Source organism: Rhineura floridana, chromosome 16 (assembly GCF_030035675.1).
Source record: "Rhineura floridana isolate rRhiFlo1 chromosome 16, rRhiFlo1.hap2, whole genome shotgun sequence".
Classification (NCBI taxonomy): Eukaryota; Metazoa; Chordata; class Lepidosauria; order Squamata; family Rhineuridae; genus Rhineura; species Rhineura floridana.
In genome coordinates, this window is record NC_084495.1 from 5,634,549 (window position 1) to 5,652,675 (window position 18,127).

At 42.3% G+C, this 18,127-nt stretch overlaps 1 protein-coding gene across 1 annotated transcript in view; it reads right to left on the reverse strand.

Annotated features, from left to right (window-relative positions):
• Window positions 1–7,253: 7,253 nt before the first annotated feature.
• Window positions 7,254–18,127, reverse strand: part of ATRX (ATRX chromatin remodeler) — a 163,982-nt gene continuing 153,108 nt past the window's right edge. The window contains exons 31-35 of the mRNA XM_061598106.1: window positions 17,539–17,688; window positions 15,881–16,006; window positions 14,770–14,865; window positions 11,837–11,965; window positions 7,254–10,162 (exon numbers count right to left, since the gene is read on the reverse strand). Of these exons, the coding sequence (XP_061454090.1) occupies window positions 9,842–10,162; window positions 11,837–11,965; window positions 14,770–14,865; window positions 15,881–16,006; window positions 17,539–17,688 (822 nt within the window). The 3' untranslated portion in view covers window positions 7,254–9,841. The remainder of the gene's footprint in view (window positions 10,163–11,836; window positions 11,966–14,769; window positions 14,866–15,880; window positions 16,007–17,538; window positions 17,689–18,127) is intronic.

Below are 18,127 nucleotides of genomic sequence, written 5' to 3' on the forward strand. Positions count from 1 at the left end.
GACACCCAATCAAGAAAGAAAGAAAGAAATTGAACTGGAGTAGACCTACCAGTAAGAAAACAACAAGTGAAAACAGGATATATCTGCAGAAGAGGGTGGACTTCTTAATTATGGTGCCAAAGGGTTGAGGTGGGGAGAACCCAGATGTTTTGCTGGCCGAGGCAAAGGACACGATGGTGCCTTCCATTCCATGAGCAGAGACCAACTGGACGGTCAGTTGAATCTGAATGTAACGCTGGAAAGTGGCCACATGCTCTATGGCACAGGAGAGCAGCAGGATGGTTGAGGTGGTGCATGAGAGGCTGTGGAGAACACAGCTCTGATCACCAGCAGACGAGGGGAGTGTGCTGCCTCTCCCCCAGCATCTTCCACCTGAGGCAGTTGCTTCACTTTGCCTAATGGTAGGACCAGCCCTCCTCACAGGTAAACATCAAGCAAGTTTAAACTAACTTGCCCTCACATTTTCTGTTAGGATCTTAAAGGTGGAAGTAGGGATGGAAAGATCTGTCAGTTTCGGTTATTATTATTATTATTATTATTATTATTTATTACATTTGTATACTGCCCTGTAGCCAAAGCTCTCTGGGCAGTTTACAACAATTAAAAACATTAAAAACAAATATACAAATTTAAAAACACTTAAAAAAAATTAAAATGCCTGGGAGAAGAGGAAAGTCTTGACCTGGTGCCGAAAAGATAACAGTGTTCTCTCTGTTTCTAACTTTTCCAATCTTAAATTCAGTTCTGCAGCAATCTGTTGTTTTTTTAAAATCCTGAAGAAAATTCTTAAGCACTTTAGTGTGATTTTCTCCTACTAAACACATGTTTGTATGCAGTTTTGACTAATGTACACCTTTTTGCAAGCATGTTCTAATACAATGTATTTTTGCATGCTATCTTCACTAATGCATTCATTTTTATGCACATTTCCCCCAAATATATGCATTTTGGTAAACACTGCTTAGTTAGAGAACCACATCATAAAATTCAGGCAAGTGTGAATTTTTGACAGATCAACACGTTTTGGTTCTTATACTGTTTCAGAAAGTGCGAATTTGATAGATTTGACTTTGTGTGAACTGAATCAAATTTCTTCCCATCCCTGGCTGGAAGCGTAATGTATGCTCCGTGAACCAGCTGTACCCTGAGTGGTGGTGGTTACCCTCAAACATTTCCTGGGGGAACAAGATTGCAGCATGAGGATTCTTCCTGCTACTTCCCATTGCTCTGTTGGGTGGCTTTATGTGAACAGACCCCTCTCTTTTTTTCCACTCGGTCTCCATCTGCAGCATTAAGAGGGCAACATTATGGGATGCATTTATTTAGGAACCGTCTTATAACCCCCTCTACCAGTTGCAGCTGTTTATGTCACATTCCAGAGGATCCCCCAATCCAGAGACCAGGGGTGTAGTTGTCCAGGGTCTCGGGGTGTGTGTGTCTTAGACGCTTTACTTTTTTGGGAGCAGGGTCCCAATGTCTCCAGCATCCTAGGAGCCAATCAGCATGAAAGGGAGTGTGTTAGACACTGAGAAAAGTCTTCTAACATCTTTCTCCTTTCCTGCTTATTGCAGCCAGTGAAAGGAGGTGAGAGCCACCGAGAAGACTCTTTCCAGTAACTAACACTTTCCCCTTTCATGTTGATTGGCTCCTAGGGACATCTGTTGTTGTGGGGAAAGGCATTAACAAGGATCTCATTCTCAAAGCAAAAGAAAAAAAAGGAAAGGGTGTGTGGCTGTGGCTATCATGAAGGGACCCTGCACTTCTGAATTTGCTGCTATAGTACTGCCAGAGAAGCTTTTGGGAAGTGCAGTGGGCTACACTGGGTAGGAGGAATCGGTGACAATCGGTTGGCCTGCTGTGTATAGGCAAAGCCAACACTGGATACAACTCTTACTTTCTTGCACATCACCATCTGCATATAGCATCTTACTTGCGTCTCTTATGTTACATTGCAAAGAACTCACTATCTCAATGTAGATACGGGCGGAGGAGCCCATTGGCCCAGCTAGCTCAGTATTGTTGACACTGACTGGCAGTGGCTGTCCAGAGAGGGTGACTCCTTCCCTGCCCCACCTGGAGATGCTGGGGATGGAACCTGGGGCCTTCTGGAGGTGGTCATTTCCAAAGCCCCACCCCCAACATCCTCCTGCATGCCAACTCCACTTTTGTGTGTGGAGCGTGAAGGTCAGAAGGGAGATTTGTGTTCTGCATGAGAAGGTCAGGTGTGGAGTTGGCATGTGCAGGGATGTTCAGGGGCGGGGCTTGAATGTGTGCACACTTCAAGCCCTAGCACATTCACCTGCATAGGGCTCTTCTGTCATTCTCAACCACCAATAGACTAGTAAATAACTTCTCAGAATATAACAGAATTCAAAATGACCACGACAGTATAGAAAACTGGGCTGAAAGTAACAAAATGAAATTCAGCAGAGACAAATCAAAAGTTCTGCATTTATACATACATACATACATAAATAACAAATGCACAGCTATAGGATGGCTGGATACCTAGACTACTGCCGGTAGGGCACATGAAAAAGGCCTCCGGTTTGCAATCAGTCACAAGCTGAACACGAGTCAGCAGTGTGATATGCCTGCGAAAAAAGCTAATGTGATATTAGGCTTGTATTAATAGATCCATAGTTTCCAAGTCACTTTATACTAGTCGGATCTCATCTGGAGTTCTGTGTCCAGTTCTGGGTGACACTTGGAACAGGCTAAGAGGAGGGTCAGGAAGATGGTCTGGGTTGTGGAAAACAAATCGTGCTATGAGGAAGGGCTGAAGGAAGTGGGTGTATTTAGTCTGGAGAAGAGAATACATTATAGCACTCGTGACATCCCCAAAAGGACTCTGTAGTTCAATAAATAACAGAAGAACTAACAGAAGTTACTCTGCAGAAAAAAAATCCTTGAAGGGCAGTCACACTGAAGAAGGCAGGACAAGGTCTGATGGGCTTCAGTCACATGTCAAGTGGGGCAATGGAATCACTCTGGGTTTTAGTCCAAACTTTCAAGGATTTTCAGCACTTTGGGAAGGTTCTCAAAAGTTTGGACTAAAACCCAGAGCGGATTTATAAAATCATAGAATCATAGAGTTGGAAGGGGCCTATAAGGCCATTGAGTCCAACTCCCTGCTCAATGCAGGGATCCAAATCAAAGCATACCTGACAGGTGGCTGCCCAGCTGTCTCTTGAAGGCCTCCAGTGATGGAAAGCCCAACACCTCCCTAGGTCATTGGTTTCATTGTACCCCTTTAACAGGAACTTCCCCCCCCATGGGCCACTACAAAATTGCTTAGGGTCTTAATGGCTTTTAACACATTTTCTGCTTGTTGCAGCAATTGTAGTGCCCCGTGCTAAATGCGATGTGGTTTGCAAGTGTATTTTTACTGCTTCTGTCATTTCTTACTTATTTGTATTTAATTGTATTGCAGTTGCACCCCATAGAATAAGAAATAAATAGAAATATGTAAGAAATAAAAGAGGCAAAAAATAATATACAGTGAAGAATCAATTGCCGTGTTTAACACAGACACCCCATGGACCACCCGAGCAAAGCTCACAGGCCACTGTTTGGGAACCCGTGGGCTAGGGAATCAGCAGTGGGGTGGACATACCAGTTTCTTCTTACCATTTTTGCTGACTGATCTCTGTTGAAATGCCAGTGTCTTCAATATTCGTTTCTGTCAGTTGCAGCAACATAGTTTGTTTACAGCTGATGAAATGTGAGTTCTTTGCAAGGTTTAGGGCTGGTGTTTGGGGAGAGCAGGGCACATGGAACATTAACTGCTGTATAGCAGGCAGACATTCAACAGGGTAATCCCTTTCTAGGATGGAAATGCAATGATGGGAAAATTTTCATCCGATGACATTCTGCCCATCGGGCATCTTTTTTGTAAGTGGCCCGTGATTTTTTTTTGGGGGGGGGGGGACTCCATTCTACTCACAAAAGAGGACACACATTTGCATATGACACAAAGCATATGCAATTTTGTCAGAGCTTGGAAAAGTTACTTTTTTGAACAACTCCCATCAGCCCAATCTAGTGGCCATGCTGGCTGGGGCTGATGGGAGTTGTAGTTCAAAAAAGTAACTTTTCCAAACTCTGAATTTTATGCAAATTTGTCCTCTCTTTTACAATTAGGGCGGAAGGCCCAATTCACATAGAATATACTGGGTTGTTGTCAACTAAATCCTTCTCAGAGTAGACCCATTATCTATTATCTATTAACTTCAATGAGTATACTCTGTGTAGGGCTAGCATGGAACACCACCACCCCTGGTACCAACTTCTTAAAGGCCACTGTCAAACTGTTGCATCAAATCTGTGTTTTTGCAGTGGAGTCACTGCTCCTTTTGCACCAGACTTGGTGTATGTTTCCTTTCCTCTCTAGCCGTTCTATCACTGCCCAGAACTGGGCATGGCAGAGCCACTGTCAGTGCTCCTATGCATGTTAATGCATCTATAGTAGGCAAGTTACAGCACCCATTGAATAAATTTAGCTCTTGCTCCATAAATTCTGCAAAAACTTTTTCCATAAGCCGACGGTTCAAAAAGCACATGGCCGCCCAGTAACTGCAAGGGTTGATTTTCACTTAAATTGTGTAAATGAAACTTCTGCAACTTTAAGTTACCAACCGCCTGCCCAAGATTCTTTTAAGAGGGCTGACTGGTTCATTTCTGAAATTGGTCCATATCTGAGGAGACTTCATTCCTTATTCTCATCTACTACATCCTTGGACTACACAAAATCAAATATACTGGATTGTCTAAAACACTTGCCAGGTTTCCAATCAGCTTTTTTTTGGGGGGGGGGAGGAATCTGGAGCAGAAAAAAAGGCTCTAAGATGAAGTATTCTTCCAGCCCTGTTGCTCCTCCACTCAAAATTGCATCCTCCAGCAACTGCGTGTTAAAACATTTATTTGGAGCTTGCCTAGGCTCGTTTGTGCACAATGTGAAATTCGTCTTAAGAGAGGTTAATGTTTTTTTTTATCTACACTGGCTTTTCATTCTCTTCATACGGAATCCTCAGAATGTAAGAGCCCCAAATAGAGAGCTACCTGATCTCTTAAGGAGGATGCCTGGAAAGGTTGTAGTTTTCCCCTCCCATGCACCCAAATGAAGGAGGGATTGAGTGCAGAGCTGGTGCCCACGTTCATCAGGATGTGGAAGCATGCTTGAATGCTTATCCCATCCCAACAGAATATAATGGGGGCCCATCCAGGCACGCTAGAGGTAGATTGGGGTCCTACTTTCCCCAGGTCTGAGAAATTATTTCCTCCTGCTGCTAGTTTCATGAAGTGTTTGTGGGATATTTACACCTACGCTACTACATTCACTTCATGCAAGAGTAGCTTAATGATAACAATCTTAACGGGTCTCAGCTTTCCTTTTAACTATGCTTTGTGAGCAACTAAGAGCAGGATCTGCAGGGCCCAACCTACATGCCAGTGAAAGAGCACTCATCTATATAGACATGCACTTTACATGCATGTTGCTACTACTTGGGGCTTCTGTTAAATCAGACCTCTTTAATTTTGCCCCATCAGAGCCTTTAAAAGTTGACTATTGTAAGAGCCAAGAACATTGGAGATTCAACTCAATTGTACAGGGGGCTTTCACAGCTGCTGTCCTCCCCACCCAACCCCGTCCCGTTGATGAGCATGAGAAACAAGATACGCTTCTCTGCCAGGAGCCCAGTTAAAAGCAGATTAACCTGCTCTCCACAATGCCGTTTTCTAAGCTCTCCATTTTCAATTCAAGGCCAGGCTCTCCAGCACTTCTTTGTGTTAGTGAAACTTTGCTAAGCTTAACTTCTCCTGGCCATTAGGTCAAAACTGTTAGAACCACAGCCAAAAGGTGGTGAGATTTGCTTCCACCTGGAAGCAAGGTGGTGGCCCTTAAATCCTGAATCATTCAAATCTCTGGGATGGGAAACCTTTTTCAGCCCCAAGGCCACATTCCCTTCTGGAGGCCATGTGCCAGCTGTGGGCAGAGCAGCAATTGCATTTTAGCTATTTGCAGTAGGCTAGTTTCTACGCACATTCACACACCCCTCTCTATCCTCCATCCAGACAAGGAAAAGGGTCAAGGACATGTTTCAGCCTGGCAAACACACTTGGGAGAGTGAAGCAAGGCCAGTGAGGGGTATGGCTCAGGGAGAGTTCTGCGGGCCAGAGGCCTGTATTCAGACCCCAGGCCTGAGGCTCTGCACTTTTGCTCTAGACAGTGTCCTTGTGAAAACCCTGCACCATGCTCGCCCTCTCATACACACTGCACTGGAGTTGTGCAAAACCCCCCACAACCCGGCATCAGCGCTGATTACATGCCTTTTCCATTGACTCACCATCCCTCCAAGACGTGGTATGATTAAATGGAAAGACCCATGGAACCTGCTTTATCTATGTGGTTGCAATATCCACACATTCTGCACCACATGAGAACACCAGGTATGTAGTTGCGGATGTTTGTAAAAGCAGCCCTGTTTCCTCTTTTTCAGTGCTGCAATTTTAATGCCTTAGCTTTAAATGGGTGCTCACACACAAAAAGTAAAAATAGTATTCATTTTTCTAGGCCTCAAAAGGCTAGTGAAGCAGGATATACAGATAGCACATACTTCTCTACAGGGCTGCAGGTTCAGAGGAATGGGGCACCTGGATCCAGCTCAGCTCAAGGTATAAATTTACAGTATTGATCTTTCCTTTTATAGAAAACAGTAGTCAAAGGGTCTCTCTCTCTACATCCAGCAAAACTTCTGCAACCATGAATGGAAACACTCAGGATACCTCTGTCTTGTTAGGATGGGCATTGCATTTTTTTAAAAAAATCAGCATTTGAGTTGCAAGAACAGTTCCATGCACTGTTCCTATGAACTGCATTGGATATTCCCTATGGAATTTTAGACAAGTTACCTGGGCAAACCTGGAAAGAGAAAACCACTCAAAACAGCTTTACAGGGAGCTGTCAGAATGAATGTATTAATAAAATCCTAATTCATATTCAGGTCATGATAAGGGAAATGAAGTTTTTGAATCTTCCTTGGCAAAAGAATATTTTTGGCCATGATGCGGATAGTTTATAGGTATCAGTCAAGCAGGAATATTAACATGCAAAAGAATGTTTTGAGTTTATGAACGTTTGGCTGTATCCAGGACTCTCTCAAATCTCCTGATTTGGCATTGATTAGTTGTGTCAAGAGCCCCGGCTGTCAAGTTAGCAAAGGAGCACAACAGACATTCGTATGTTTTGGTCACTTTATTAAATGAGATATTAAATAGTTTTAACTACCAAACAGCACTTTGAATGGTGAAAACACAGATAGCATATTGTCATACTTGAATGCTTCTCCTTAAAAACACGTTTCCAGTCCTTAATATATATTTTACAAAACAGCCTTATAGGAAGAAGTGACATCTTTTCTACAGTACTTTTATGATATTTAATACATAACTGAAAAAGCCGTCTAAACAGAAACAAAGGCCAAGTCTTCACAGCTGTATGATTTCAGCAGCCAAAGCTGGTCGAGGGACTGAAACATTACTATACAACTGGGACAAAAACATGTACAGTATCACAATACTAAGCAAAAACGCTTTACATCCAAAGGAATAAACAGGTTACAAAATGTGGAGAATTTAGCAGGCAAAACTGTATTACAAGCAACATTTTTATTCATCTTATATAAGCCATTTCAACTAGGTAAAACATCTAAAACAAATATAAAAATCAGTTTTATTTAATTGATGCCATTTCTGTCTTTAAATATTGGTTAAAGCTTGATGTTATACTCAAAAGCACGTTATTATGCAGCTATATGCCATGTGAGAAATATGTATGCAAAGTGGTCCAAGTTTTACTTCAATGCTTCTTGTCTTGACATCCTCATCCACGCCAGTTGCCTTTGTCGGCTGTCACTGAGGGTGGAAAAAAATGTGTCTTCAAAAATGTTGCCTAAAACTTCCACACTTAAGTCTCTTGAGTTGATGTAAAAATGCCACTAAAATTCCTAGCTCCTTTCAGAAAAATGTAGGAATGTCCTGGGTAGTTACATTTGCCTTCAAACATTTGTCCTGGGAGTCTCTATTGTCATTTCTTCTGAAGTGAAGAACAATTTTTGGAGCCTTCCCCTTCTTATCAAATTAAAGAAATGAACCACACCGCTGGGTGAATGGGCTCAGGATCTCTTCCCACCTCTGAAAACAGCAATTTATGGTTAAATTTGCTGCAGATGATCAAGTTATGTTCCGCTCACCAAGCAAAGGGCATTCACTTAAAACTGAAAATCTTTCCCAAAATTAGCATTGTCTGGGTGCTCAAGCATTCTGACAGGAGAAGATAAACCAACAATTCTTCTAGAAAGATTCAGGAAGCCAAACTTTTAGACTATAAACTCTTGCTTTTTCAGTGGTGCCTGGAGTCAGTCTTTCCACTCATCTTTCATGGATCTCCAAAATTCCTTTGCTGTTTGCTTTCGCCTGCTCCAATACCTCAAATGCACCTGTCATTTAATTTTATGCCTACATTCCAAAAAATATCTTCGCTTCTGGAAACATCAGCTAGACTAATGCAAGGAAAAGGTTTAGTGGTGCCAACCTGGATCTTCATGAGCACAGAAAAATGGATGACTATCCTATTTCCATGTTGTAAAAGTAGCTGTTAATGAAGTGTAATTAATTGGAAATGTACTTCTCTAGGACTAAAACAAAAAGAAAAAAATCAAGCTGTTTTTTCCACTTTCATATTCTTAAAAGAATGAAAACTAGGATGGGGAAGGAACACAGGGTAACCAGAGATTCTTATCTATAAAAGGAGGAATTATTTCACAATTCTGGCAATACTGCAAACTGTGAAAGCACATTCCTTTGTATGTCAAGAGAGCAAATGGTTCAAGCCATTTTCAAGGCTGCTGACTGAAGATGGGCTGGATCCTAACCACTGCCACCAACTTTGAGCCCCAAAGTACCAGGAATACATTTCTCTTAGCCCCCCACCCTACTGCCAGCAACAGGATGAGGCACTAGCACCAGTATAAAGGAGTCAACAGAAATGCACTTTGCATCAGAATTAGCATGGGGTGGAAATACATGGGTGAAGAACGAAAAGTTATTTGATATTATTCCATCAAAAAGATGAAATAAAAGTGGCAGAAGGCTAGAGAAAACAGCATCTTCTCAGGCTGTAACTTAAGGCTGCAGACACAGTTTCCAAAAACTGCATGACTCAGAAGTTTCAGAGCAGTAGTATTTAAGAATATTGCACTCAGTTCTGTCTCAAGATCATTCTCAGTTTCTATGTGTTATTTTTCCATCACATGTTAATGAGTAGAATAAGTCTTCATGTCAGTTCTGTCTTGCTTCCCATTTCACGAAGGACTATAAAAAAGTTCCATAATTTGAGGAATCAACTTTAACCAAGAACTCAGCTGTGTACATTTGTGTGTGACGACCGAAATATACAGACCTGTGTAACTTCCCTAAGCTTCTCCCATTTGACGGCTGTTTTTATGGCTATTAACAGCAAGCGTAGGAGTTTAAACAGGAAACCTGTGCAGCCCCTAATGTTATGGAAGGACCTGTTTTCACTGAAAACAACTGGATATCTCCTGTACTCAACACATGTAAGAAGATTCTAGGCAACATCACTAAATATTGGGGGGGGGGGACATCATGTCTTATCAAAACAAAGTGGATACACTGAAATAGAACATGGCGACTAATGGGGGAAAATCACCCAAACTATCTATACAGTTGAGTTCTGTTAAGCCATTGATTCCTACAAAAATAAAAAAGCTCTCTCTCCCAATCTCTGATTTTAACAATCTTTTAAACTTTTAGTGCAAAATCACATTGATTTCCCTTGGGATGGTCCTGGATTCTTGCCACTCATTGGGGGAGGGGCGCGCTGCAAGGGTGGGGGATGCTGCATTGCACCAGCAACGGACTGATACATTCCTCTCATATCTATCTGTTGGAAGTTGGAAGGATTCATAATTAAACCAGGAGGCTTTGGCATCATCAGATGACTCATGGCTGCTTGTTGAGCTGCCTGTTGAGCTGCCTGTTGAGCTGCCTGTTGATAAGACAGCTGTTGCTGCTGTTGCTGCTGATTGTACTGCTGCTGAAGTCTTCTGTTCATCAGAATCCTCTGAACACAACCGATTAACTGTGGAGGGAAAGCGGAGCCGTTACAAGGGCATGACCTGTCTCAATAATGCCTTTCCCTTCAGCCACGGCATCCCTGACAAATTGATTTTAACCCTAAACTTGATACTTGCTGCACTGCTATCACCATCACTAATGTGGTGGCATTTGCAAGCTAGTGACTGGAGAAACCAGTTAGCAACACTGTTTAGGACCATAGTCCCCTAATGACTTGCCCATTGTATTGCAGGCAGCATTTATCTTGGTTGCCATAGGGACAGGCACTCTCCTGTGAAATTGCTCCCATATATCCATTACAGCATTCTCTCCTCTGGTACCATTTGCCACCCCTCTGAAAATTCTAGTGTGAGTGACCAAACAAACATTTTGTGGCAAACACCAAGCAAAAAAACACTTCCAGTATGAGAGAACGTCTCCTGGGAAAGTTTCAAGTTTCGCAACATAACATGAACCCCTGCAAGACTTTAACTCACACACGTATTAACAGAAGTCAATTCCTTGGTGCTGAGAAGCAGAGATTTCCAACAAAAAGTATTTGATTGGCAAGGAGGTGATCTGGGAAAGAAAACCAGTAAAGTCTGGCACATCTACTGCCAATTCTGCTCATTCCAGAATATTTATATCTGTTTCTAAATAAATGAATGTTTCTACTGAAGCACTACTAATTATATTGACTATACACTCAACCCACTCAAGGTCTGTATAGTAATTTCAAAATACAATATAAAAGACAATACAGAAAATGAAAACAATTTCCATGTTGCAATATTTATTTAGAATTTATACAGCACTTTGTCTAAGGGGTCATCAAAGAAATTCTCCGAGACTCTCACAACAGTCTTGTAAGGTAGGTCAGCGTTCCTATCTCCATATTACTTGGGGGTGCGGGAGAATGGAGGGTGAAAGCAAGCTACTTACCTAAGGCCCTTCCCTCCTCTCCTCTCAGAAGTCCATGGCAGAGGAGGCGAGATCTGAACCGGGAACTGCCTGGCTCACTGCTCATTCCTTTACACACTATGCTACGCAAACTCTCATTCATGAACCATACAAAGTTGCTCTTTATAACTAAGGTGTGTTTTAATGTTATCAGTACTAAGTATGGCTAAAACTCACTTGAACAATTCCCATGCATGACATGCCTTTAAAAAAAATGCAACAGGATTCCCTGGCAAGGTGAGAAACAACAGTTCTCACCAAACTAAATCTAGGTGATTACAAAAGACCTAGTGCAGCAGAGGGCTCCGGAACAGGAACTGCAAGCTGCATACCTCCCTACGCTGCCATGCAAAGCGTAGCTCAACCATCAACCAACGGCCTCTTATCTGCAACACATCATTGCGATGGCGAGGGGGAGGGATTGGTGTCAGATTTAGGCAAAGATGCCAGTGAAGGACTTTAAGCTTGAGGGGAGGATCGGTTAATAGTTCCCCTAGGAACAAAGGAAGCTGCCTTACACTGAGTCAGACCATTGGTACATCCAGCTCAGTATTGTCTACACTGACTGGCAGCCGCTCTCCAGGATTTCAGACAGGATCGTCTCCCAGATGTCGAGGGCTGAAGGCAGATGCTCTACCCCGGAGCTGCAGACCTTCCTCACAGGCACTCCTACGCTCCTGCACTGCTTGCCATTTCCACGGGCCTGCCATTACAATCAAAAGGTGTCTGGGATTCTTACCATCTGCTGTTTTGTCAGGACATCATTATAGATGGCCTCCCGGCGCTTAACATCCATCTCCTGGCCTGCTTGTCGGCTTAGAGCTAACGCCTGGACCTGGGACTCTGTGAGGGTCAGGTTCTCCTTCCACTGCAAAGGAAAACAGAAAGAGGGCTTGAGAGGAGTTCTCGCAGAGCCTTGTGTGGCCCTGAAATGCGTCGACGGAGAGTTTGCCTCAAGAATGCAGCAACTCAGTTTTCAGGAAGTGGCCTAACACAAACCCACTGAGACACAGCAACAGACCTCTCTGGCTGGATTCGGACACCATGTTAACTCCTGTGATTTTCCTTTGTGTGTACATTTTGTCTATCCACATATTCTCCTTCACTTGAGCTGGTGGAACCAATTCAAAATGGATTGTGGCGGCAGCATCCTGGGGTTTGGCAGGAAGGCCATGATGCTGGGGCGAGGGAGCGCTTCTGGTGCCAGTCCTAGAGCTGCAGAAGGGCTGCTGGAGGGCCAGTGGTGGCCACCCACGGGCATAGCACATAAGAACAGGCCAGAGCAAGGTCTCTGCCAGGTCCACGCTCTCAGGTGGACAAGGCAGTCACGTTGGCAAACAGAAACAGGGGAGGGAAAGCAGATCTACCATTTCCCTCAGGGGTTATACCTGCTGAATGACCCATGGCCAGGATTCTAAGGCTACTTTAGGCAGTTCTCTGACCTGGGCATGCCCAGTGGAGGTGTGGGATTCTCCCCTTTGATGGTAGACTGCTGTGGAATTGGGATGGCGGGGGGAAGAGAAGAAGAGGGGAAAAAACTAATGGCAAAGGGATGAGGACTACCTGAACATGCAGAGAGGAAAGCATCTGATATCATTAAAAAGTACCTGGCATGATTAAGTTGTTCATAGGAACATGCATTCATAAAAATAAAGGTAACCTGCCCGATATAAAACTGTAAATACGATTTGTCATATAGCTTAAATTCTAAAACTTTTACAGATGGCAAATGCACATTTTGCTGGCTGTTGACAGGATGCCGGTTTAGTATCCATTTTGGCACGCACATTCGTGAAGCTCCAAACAAATAGTCAGGTGGTTGTTCATGAAAATCGGTGTCATAGTTAACAATTTTCTGCAGTAGGCTAATTAATGTACACCCACAACCTGCAACTCCAAATAATTTAAAAGGCCCACTGATTTCAATTAAGGAATTAAGTATTGTTTAAATCTCCTCCCCTGAAAATAAACAGAACATAAAAGTGCTCAACTGTGGCTTGACTGTGTGCTAGGAAACCCTTCATCCAAGTGAACAGCTAACTGAATACTATGTGATACTATAACAGAAATCAGTCCTAAGAGACTGCTTTTTAGAAGAGCTGTTAACAATTAAAAAGGTTTTTTGGCCAAGACAATAAACAAACAAATTAAGGGTGCAATCCCATGCAGGTTTACCTGAAAGTCAGCTCCACCAAATGCAGTCAGGTTTCTTTCTTTTTTTTGCAAATATATTTTATTGATTTTCAAAGGAAGTTCATAAAAAGAACAAGCAAGCAACAAAGAACAGACTGCAGTGTTCATTATTACTGAAACAGCAGCAGAAGATGAAAAGAATAGAGTCCAACCTACAGACATTTGCAAGTACAATAAATAATAACTGGCTAGCCCTGCTACCTAATTGATCTCACCCTCTTGGTGGGAAATACCTGATTGGGTCCCATTCACATAACTTTCTAGATGATGATGATGAAGAGTATGTGCACTGCCATAAGTTTGTTTTAAATTTATTTAGCCAACACATATCCCAGTTATATTCATTTTCATTTTCCACAACTCTTAGAACCTACATGATATCCCTGTAATGCATAGAGCCAGTGTGGTGTAGTGGTTAAGGTGTTGGACTACGACCTGGGAGACCAGGGTTCAAATCCCCACACAGCCATGAAGCTCACTGGGTGACCTTGGGCCACTCACTGCCTCTCAGCCTCAGAGGGAGGCATTGGTAAACCCCCTCTGAATACCGCTTGCCATGACAACCCTATTCATAGGGTCGCCCATAAGTCGGAATTGACTTGAAGGCAGTCCATTGCATTTTTCATATTACTACCTATACTGAGCCTTCAGAAGCTGGTTTCCCTGAATAACAACAACAAATTAATTAATTAAATTTACACCCCACCCTTCCTCTCAGTAGGAACACAGGGGAGCTCTCTCCACAGTGACACATGAGTGACTGGAGGGGGAAAGGGTGGTAGTGGCCTATTTATATATGAAATATATGGGGACCATATAGAATCAAATTTATCCCAGTGAGATAGCCTTCGCACCATGTCTCTTCAATTTGTCAGATAAAGCTGTTTCCCACACTCTACCCACCCATCTATCAATAGTGAGGTCATTAGCTTATTTCCATTGAAAAGCTATTTCCAGATGAGCCATTGCCAAAAAATATACGATCAGTTCTTTAAGGATTACTGATGTGTCTAGGTGTCCTGATAAGGACAGAAGAGCAAAAGCTGGAGTAGGATTTAATATCTGACCTGTGATCTCAGAGATGTTGCCACAGATCATTTCCCAAAATGGTCACATGCCCACCACATATGCTTAAAAGATCCCACAGTGTTGAAGACCCTCCAACATAACAGAGAAATAGAATTATTAACCCAGAAGAGCCTTAAGGGTGTTCAGTGCCATTTAAGGAGTACTTTAAGAACATGCAGTCGGGTTTTTTAAATAAATGTGCATAGGATTGGGCTGGCAAAATAACTAAAATATACTGTCTCATAGTACTGCAACCAACTGATTAATTTGTGATTTCAATATTGGAGGAAGAAACAGAAGAAAAACGAACTAACTGCAATTTATAATCCATATCCTGTCATCCATTCAGTGCTCTGAAATGTACATGACCCCAGAGCAACAATGGCTTTTATTATCCATAAATGTACTTACTATACTGGAAATGATGTCTTCAAGGGGCTGAATTCTTGCCCCAGTAACACTATTAGTCGCTTCCACAACTTTTTCTCTGCCTTGATTAATGAGGTCCTGGAAGAAATTTAAAAACGTGAAAGAGTGGCTGAATAGCAATATATTCAGCTGTCCACAAATACAGCAAAATAACCCAACTTGCCTTTATATAAAATGATACAAGTCCAAGTCCAATCACATACACACTGTTGGGCCACAGAATGGAAATAAATTCACACACTATTATTATTTCAGACATAACTAAAATGATTAACATTTTAGTTGTAAGAGGCACTTCTGCCGCTCTGGTTTTTATTTAACAAAAGTATCTGCAGATTTTACCATTGTATTCCCATTCATCCCCCACACCCCCAGCAACTATTCAGCACTGTTACTTTAGTGAGTAACTTTTTGCAATATGACCTAGAAATCAGCATCTTACAAATCAACGTGCGCAGTACATTTATTGTGAAGCAAAAGAACGGTGCCCATTGTTAGGGGGCAACACTCTAACTAGGGCCCCATCTGCACTATATTTCTAAAGCAGTGTTATACCATTTTAAAAAGTCATGACTCCCCCCCCCCATCCTGGGAACTGTAGTTTGTTAATGGTGCTGAGAGTTGTTAGGAGACCCCTATGCCCCTCACAGAGCGACAATTCCTAGACTTTATTTATTTATCCAATTTATGTCCCACACTTCCTCTCAGATGGAGCCCAGGGCAGCACACAAATCACTAGCAACATTCTAAAACATCTTAAAAACAGACTATAAAACATGTTAAAACAAAACATCTTTTAAAACATATTAAAACAACGCACCTTGAAAAACATCTTCCCTGGGAAGAGGGATTGATTGTTAAACTAAACTGTTAGACTACTCTGGGAGGTGTAGCTCTGTGACAGGAACAGGGGTCTCCTAACAACTCTCAGCACTCTTTACAAACTACCATTCCCAGGATACTTTAAGGAAAGTCATGACTGTTTAAAATGCTATGACACTGCTTGAAATGTATAGCACAGATGGGCCCTAGGTAAGGCATCTTCAGCATGCAATAACTAACGTGTTATGGTATTTGGGACTTTCCCACTTACCTCCAGCTGCTGGTTGCTCATAGCGGACAACGCTGCCAAATTGAAAGGAATATATGGAGTTTGAGAGTTAAAGTTGGTGTGGAACATGTTTGCCCCCATTGGCATGTTGAAACGCATTGTCAGGCCCTGAAAAACAGAGATGTCTCTTTTAAGAATTCAAACCTGACGGTTGTAGAGCATCTGGAGGGAATATGATCAATTCAAGCGTCAAAGTAGCAGCCAGAGACTAGCCCAACAGAAGAAATAATATGTCTGAAAATAAACAAATATGGGCCAGCTACTGAGCTGGTGGAGGTGGCTCAGCAATAGAGTGTACTACCCAAGCCGTCCAGATTCATTTTTTTTAAGAACGTACAAAATGTCATGGACAAGACAGGAAACCCATTTGTTTCAAGCTCCAGTCAGGTTTTTAACCAGGGCTCCTAAGTCATAGATCCCAGAAAATGCTCTCAACCCTAATGTAGAGAAGGGTGTGTGCTTAAGTGAACTTCTAATATTTTCAGAGTTTCACTTCACGTTTGCTGATTTTTACACATCTATCAAGTTCCTCCACAAGGGGTTATTCCATGCCAGTTTGAGGTGGAGAAAAATAGCGTTAAGAGCTTCAAGAAACAATATATAAAAGGACCTAGGAAGGGAGTGTGCCTTTTAATAAATACATTCACTTCAGTGATCCCTAAAAAAATCTTAAGTAAACATTTTCAACCCTTCAAATCAATTTACTTGAGAATAACTTGTATGTATTTATAGTCTATTTAATGAAGCTTACATTTAATCACTTAGCTGGCATGCCTGCAGCATTCAACGAAGAACACAGCAGCAGAACAGGGTGAATTAATACAGTATCAGAAACCTTGTTAAGCAGCAGACGCCAGTTCTGAGAGACATTTGCATCTCAGAAAATGGAACTCTGTACACCTGAAAGGCATAAGCTGCAAAGAAGGCCACACATAATTATTTACAGTCAAAAACCCATGTGGAGGCCGTTGAACCTGAAAAAGAAATCTGAATCAAAAGCAAGGAAGTTGCTTCCATGACTGCAGGCCTCTCCACTAAATAAGAGGGGGAAAGAGGTTTGGCGTGACATTGGGGGTGTAGCTACCTTCTTTCTGCTGTTTTGTCTCTGTGTGCATGTGCAGAGATAAAAGGCACAGGAAGCCAAGTGGGTGTCTAAACTGAAGGTAGAATTTTGTGAAGACTTTTTAGTGATGGGGGAAGAGGAGACTTTGGGCCTTTTACAGACTGCAGTAGAAACCTGTTATCCCCCGCCCCCTGCAAATATACAGAGAGAGAAGGTGCAGTTTTGTTTAAGCCCTAAATCCAATGTGGGAAATCACAGTAAATGCCTTAACAAGGTACCCAAACAATATATTCACAAATGAGGCATGAAGAATCCTTGATCTCTGCTTGTCCTTGTTTTGCTTGTGTTCCCCCCCCCCCCCCGATATGGTTCTCACGGAGCAACGTTTCTCTGCCAATTCATTTGGCCGACAAATGAAGTGATAATAATAAAAGTCTTTCACATTGAGCAACAGAATTCCACACAGATTCCTTTCAACAAACACACTCTCTAAAAAATATTAAACACGCAGAAGAATGGTTTGATTTGCACAATGCAATTGCTGTAAAGCTGCACTAAATGACTTAAGGCATCCTACCTTCTTTTCAGCTTCATATTCAGCCCAAGCCGCCTTCCTTTCCTCTTCAGTCAATTCTTCTTCCTCTTTGTGGTCCAGGAGGGAATCATGTTCATGATAGCCCACTATATGCTCTTTGCAGATCTGAAGTATTTCAGCCAGAATTGTATCCTGGTAAATAAAAACGACAGAGTGTTCAACAAGCACATATCAAAGTCCTTTAATGGAAGGCACCAGATCCTGATGCATTTTGAGCTGAGGCGTTTCTCATCAAGGAACATTTAAACAGTGGATGGAAAGAAGTTTATCACCTCAGCACTCCCATTTCTGGCTGACTTCTAGTGGAATTTTGCTTCTTAAGGCTGATTTGTGGGGGTTTTGGGGGGGGGTTAGTATGCAATTCTTTAGCAGGGAGTTGAACATTTTCTCTCTCTCTCTCTTACTCAAACTCTTCCTGGCAATTACAAAGACACATCATAATTTTGTTGTTGTTAACCAAGTCAATGCTTTGCAGCATTTGGAAGAGAAGAGGATGTGCTTAACCTATGAGTTCTTTCCCTTCAACTTGGTCACCCAAAGGCTAATGGTCTCTATATCCCCCAGGTTCTTT